The sequence below is a fragment of the Mastacembelus armatus genome, chromosome 16 (genome assembly GCF_900324485.2).
Source record: "Mastacembelus armatus chromosome 16, fMasArm1.2, whole genome shotgun sequence".
In the NCBI taxonomy this organism is placed as follows: domain Eukaryota; kingdom Metazoa; phylum Chordata; class Actinopteri; order Synbranchiformes; family Mastacembelidae; genus Mastacembelus; species Mastacembelus armatus.
In genome coordinates, this window is record NC_046648.1 from 20,253,111 (window position 1) to 20,259,130 (window position 6,020).

At 38.7% G+C, this 6,020-nt stretch overlaps 1 protein-coding gene across 1 annotated transcript; it reads right to left on the reverse strand.

The window, feature by feature from the left end:
• Nucleotides 1-627: 627 nt before the first annotated feature.
• Nucleotides 628-3,690, reverse strand: LOC113136717 (uncharacterized protein C1orf232). The gene is made up of 4 exons (XM_026317749.1): nt 3,610-3,690; nt 1,885-1,962; nt 1,509-1,615; nt 628-982 (listed from the first exon to the last, which is right to left on the reverse strand). Exons 1-4 carry the CDS (start codon nt 3,688-3,690, stop codon nt 628-630), a joined length of 621 nt encoding a protein of 206 aa, XP_026173534.1.
• Between the last annotated feature and the right edge of the window lie 2,330 nt (nt 3,691-6,020).

The following is a 6,020-nucleotide window of genomic DNA, read 5'->3' on the forward strand; positions in this document are numbered from 1 at the left end:
CAGGATTGTCTCCGCAGATAGTCTGTGTTGAGGTACTTTTAGTCCATCAGGGATGGGACAAACTGAAAGTAGGGGACCCACAAATATGGGTCAGCGTGGTCCGATAGTCGATATCATAAGGGGCAAATAAGGTAACAAAGTGGTGGCATGCCTTTTTATTTTTATTCTTGCTTATGTATTTTTAACCTGTCTTTTATTTCTGTAAAGCACTTTGAATTACTCTGTGTAGGAATTGTGCTATATAAATAAACTTGCCTTGCCTTGCCTTAAACTAAACATGCAATCATTCATCCGTGTGCATCCAGTATAAGACTATTCTGTAATTGTATCCTGAGAATATTTAACATAAAACAAAGGTTAAAAAACCTTTTTATGTAGTGACTTTTTTATCCTCAGTATGATGTTGTTGTTACAAGACTTTCCTGGTAGATTGTACATTAATTCATTAGTTATGATATAATGACAAATAGTTATGATGAATAGAATGAGATCAAATTGGGACTTTTAGCTACAGGACATCCTGTGTAAAGTATGATCTTCTCCTAAACACACTCCTACATCAGACCCTTCCCCACCCCCGCCAACTGCATATTGTTTATTTCTGTCAGATTCGTTCATCGTGAACAGCTAGTTAGTCTTGGTCATGCTCTTGCTCTTGAGCTCTGCCAGCTTGCTGGTGACAAAGTTCCACTTCAAGGATGTTTCCTCGCTCCCTCCTCCCAGTGAGACGTATCTGGAGAAGCTGTTATTGCTCCTTCCTCCACCTCCTTCACTCTCCTCTCCCTCAGTGATCTGACCATCCTGACTCTCATCTCCTTCTGCCTCTGTCGCCATTTCATCACCCTGCCCTGCAGCTGCCTCGTTCGCTGCAGCGGCTGCAGCTTCTGCCTGCTTTTTGGCTGCCCAGTTAGCTGCAAAGCTATCCCAGAATCCTGTGCGCCTGGTGGGCCGAGGAGGCTCTTCTGGCTTTACTGCAAGCGGACTGATAATTCAGAGAAAGTAGTGTAGTTAGATTTGACAATTATTTATTGGGATTGCTGTGCAACAAGCAATCCGAAGTAATGTTCTTCTCGGGTTCAAAAATTCTTTATTGAGAGTGGATGCTTTTGCTTGAAATTCAGTATTGTCCATTAGATGTAAGTTTCCAGATTATGGATTTTATTTTAATGATCTGCTCATTAGATATAATGGCTGGTTGTAAACATATGGAAGATGAAATCAAATGAACATTTCCTGTAGGCAGAGCTGCTATGATGACAGAAACATTAATGAGCTAGGATACAAAACAAGTCTTAGTTTAAGCTCTATTTTGATCAGACCTCCATGTTTGCCGATGAGTTAAATCCTGCCACTGAAATTTATTTTAATCCCCAAACCTGTATGGGCTTACTTGAAGTGCAGTATAACTAAAACTACTCCTACATTTTCATCAAATAGAGATCGAAATACATCTCATAGAGAGAAACTATGAGGATCGATTTCAACAAAAGAGAAAGATTTCCACTCACTGGTCAGCGATGGGCGAGCTCTCACTCTCCTCCAGAAGCTGATGTTCGTCTTCTTTGTTGAAAAGAGCTGACAGTCTGTTCCAACTTCTAGCCCCGGCCCCCTGCATCTAAACCCGAAAGCAACCACACAGGTCAAATCAGAGGTACATTTAGGTGTTTTCAGTGACTCAGTCGAACGTTTTTAATGATGTTATAAACACTTATTATGACATTCCTCATTACTTATACAACACTGAAGCTGTGAAGCACAACTTCTTTGACTAAAATCAAATAGTTAAGGATTGTGTGAACACATACACAGTATTTATCTGTTCACACAATATTACACATAATAAAAAGTTTGAAAACTCAAGGAAGCACATCCATGTTTGCATACTTTCTTGGCCAGTTGGGAGACAGCATTAGGCCCCTCATCCTCCTGCACTGGACTCATATCATTCTCCATGTCTGTGACCTGGAACACCATTAAGAATAGATGCAAACTGCAAATTATTTACAGCATATTATCAAATGTGACTGCAGGATCATGGGATTTAATCGCCATCTAGTGCATGTAATGGATATTGCAATCTAAATTATAACGCTGAAGTCATTAATGTAAACTGTATCCAAATATATATATACAATCACACTCGTTTCCCTGAAATGTATAATTTGCGTTTTGATATGTTTTTAATGATTCTTAATGATTTTCAATAACCACTGAAAAGTACTTCTACATCAGCATAAGTTTTAACACAAGGAAAGGTTTTAGTAATACACTTCAGTAGTAGTGCAGTAATACACTTCATTCTCAAGTACATTTGCTGCAATGCCGACTCAAATTGCAGCAATGCCCTGCACATCAATCTAACTGGAAACTATTCCGCCAAGTACACACACTATTCTCTGGTGTCCCTATGGAGGCTGTGACATTACGAGAAGGCACAGTTTGAAGCTGTCAGCCAGCCAGTGCATCGCAAGGCCCTGGATATCTGGCTAGCCCTGTCAGTCAGTCGGTGAAACGCCAGCTCCTGTGCAGGATCGAGTTTCTCGGCACTCTGGAGATTTGGGTCAATGTAAGACTGTGTCTGTTTAACTGATATCAAACCATAGAGTAGAGTAAAGGTGTCACAATTAGGTAATGAAAACCAGTGGTAGAAGAAGTACTCAGATACTGCACCAAAGCAAAAGTACTAATAGAACATATAAATACCCAACTAGGGGTTCTACATCCCACTCAATTAAAATTACTATTATTGATGCATTGAGTAAATTGAATCAATATTTGTAGGACAATGGGTCCTCCACCCACTGCCAACAGAGTCACAAGCTACATGTGTAAGTTCATGGTAATTTAAATGGTTGGAAAGAAGAAAAAATAAAGCCAAAGCATTGGACATTTCAACTTCCGTAGGACTAGAACCATTATTTAGCTGGAACCATCTGAGAGGTTTAATGGAAAAAATCACAATGGTGAAGCTACTATCAAGTCATAAACATCTGAACTTTGACAAGCAGCCTTAAGCAAACAAGGTTTTTGTAAGGAGTCATAAAACAAGTCTGGAAAGGCTTAACATATTTGTATGTAACTAAACTACCACACCATAAAAAGTACTTTAAAAAGTATATTATTTTAAATGTCGAGGAGTAGTATAAAGTTAAAATACTCAAATAGAAAGTTACTCGAATACAGTAGTAGGTTAATGTATTAAGTGACTTTCCACAACTGCATATTGCTTAATAATCTTGGGGCACAGTACTTAAACTACAAGTGGCTTTATTACTAGGCTTCATTTTGACACTGAAAACAGTAGAGCTCACATGCGGTCTTTAAACCAACATTAACAATTAAGGTTTTATCACAGAATAATATTTGCCATGTACAGGCAAAGAGGAAGTGCTAAATAGGCCTAATTTCTCTTTTAAAGTTCCTTTTGCGTAGAAAACAATACAACGCATCGATGTCATCTGATCCTATGATGAATAAAAAATGATCAGCAAAATAAAACTTGTGACTTTCTGACATCAGTGCCAACAGCTATCAATGTTCTGATATTTCACAGTATGAACAGGAATTACAATGAGCATGGAGAGATGGAGAAAGGTGTAAATTTCATACCTCTTCAGCAGTTTCTTCCTCATACTCTGGGTTAAGAGTCTTCAGCACTTTGCTCTTATAAGTCTTCCACATAGGATTCATACTTGCACAAACAGATGTTCAATGCGTAGGGAGGGCCTGTGAAGACTTCTAGATGCCTCTGTGGTCCACCTTCCACCAAGTCTCCACTTCCAGCTTTGGCTCGTCTCAGTTGGTCCAGCTCTGACCAGTTTCCATGTGTAACGCTCTCAGTGGTTTAGTGGCACAGGGAACCTGTTCAGCACAGAGGCTCTTGCTGTTTCATAGTGTTGGTCCTGATCAGGTTATGTCTGTGTCATCAAGCTAACAGAGTTGACAGCTGCTTCGTCCCCACAGACTCTCTGAACAGGTAAAGCTAGGAAGCTGTGCTGTTTGTACATGCGCCTACACACGCTCACATTCAGCGTCACGGTTCTGCCTTGGTTACCTGGAAACAGGTGTGGATTTCCTCATCCATATTTCAGAGGGTCTCTTTTGCAGAGCCAGAGGTCCATTGTCAGCTAGCGTTGGTAGACAAGCTCCTGTAACCCTGATGCACAGGCAAATGCACATACACACACACATGCCCAGCTTTGAAATGTTTTTGCTTAGAAACAATGCTTTATTTGAAATTAATAGGAACTTTGTGCTTTAAGGTCATGTTTTCTCATAATTGACAATAAAATCTTTTTTCAATGTCAGTTTCCATCAGAGTTAAGTCTTTAACTTTTTCTAATATTCCTTTAGCAAGCAGAAAATTATGAATCAGTAAGGCTTTAAGAAAAATATTAATTATTTTCTTCTTCTTATCTGATATTTGCCGACATTGTTTTTATGGAAATGCATCTTTATGCGATTGCACTATACAGCCAAATTATCTTCCACTTTTACCTGGCCACTTCCCCATCATGCTCCTTTCTGCTCTTATTGGTCAAACATCAGGCTTCGAATACACCGCAGGGCTATTCGTAACTGGTTGCTTGGCAACCTGAGAAGGCCGACAAGTGTCGTGTAGATAAAGAGATTTATAAAGCTTTGATGACTGATTAGGTTTCACCAGGCATCCACAATAATTCAGCTAACCATTGAAGTGTTTTAATTTGACTCAAACATGTATGCTACTCTCTTAGACACAAAATACAATGTTACTGCAACTCTCCATATCTCGGTTATCTCTCTCTTTTTGATTATGGCGTTGCAAAGAAAAAGCTTTGACTCAATGGTAATTAGCCACTTCCTATGCATTTATGTAAAACTATCGAGTGAATCATTGATGATAATCTTGATTATAAACCAGAAAAATGTGATCTATCCTGTCCTGTAGGGCTCCTGTTTCTGGTTTTGATTACTAAAACGATTTAGACAGTAATGAACAGTTGAGGTCAGGCAGATCCACATGATCAACGTGAATTATGAATGCAGTTCTATCAGCAACACGTCTATGCTCACAGACTGATGCACGGTGGTTATTTGAAGAGCGGACAATTTGGCTGTGCCCAGTGCAGCTCATGTTTCAGACTGGAAAAGACACACCCAAGGATTTATCAGGGTTAACACACCACACAAAAGCAGTCAGATGTTATGTAGGTACCACATTTTTTTAAAACAATATACATGTCATTGATTAGGTAACATCGTAAATAGTGATATAATATAATGCAGTAATAAACAGACTAATACTAGTGTAGATCTAATTTTATTTTTGACTGAAGTTTAAAAGCACTGGGACATTTCTCTATAAAAACACACCTAGAAATAGTTAATGAAGTCAGAATGTGATGTGGGTCATTAGGCACAGTCTCAATCAAACCATCAAACATCTTCTACTCACACACTGCCTTCTAACTTTGAGGCACATATTCCAATTTTGTTTATCTAAGCAAATAATTACTTAATTTTATCTAAATGCCAGATTATAAAATAGATGACAGAGCACTTTAACTTCCCTCAGGCAAACTCTTCTACAATCCTCTTCTTTCCTGGATCTCATTTCAATTTCCTCCTCTTTTCATTATCATAATTTTTGCATGTAAACAACTGACCAGATGTTTTCCAGATTTAAGGCAAACATTATAGGCTTATGGTACCAATTATTACAGATTACAGCCTTAGATTGCCACCAGAGGACTCAGAGTCCTGCATTGTTTGGGTTTTCTAAATTACTTGTGTTTGAACTTTTGAGAACTTGTACATTTGACCCTTTGTACACATTCAAAGACCCTAGGCCTTTAGTATTAGCTGAAGATGTTTTTAATTGATTATTCACAATACTTTCACGACAAACAAAACTAACATGAGGTTGAGTACATGATACCCCGGAAGGATTTATCTTTGGTATTTGTGTGGAGATGAACAAAACCTCCCTTCTTTCTTTGAGAAAGACCATGCTCATATCTGTCAGTGGTTGAGCCCCA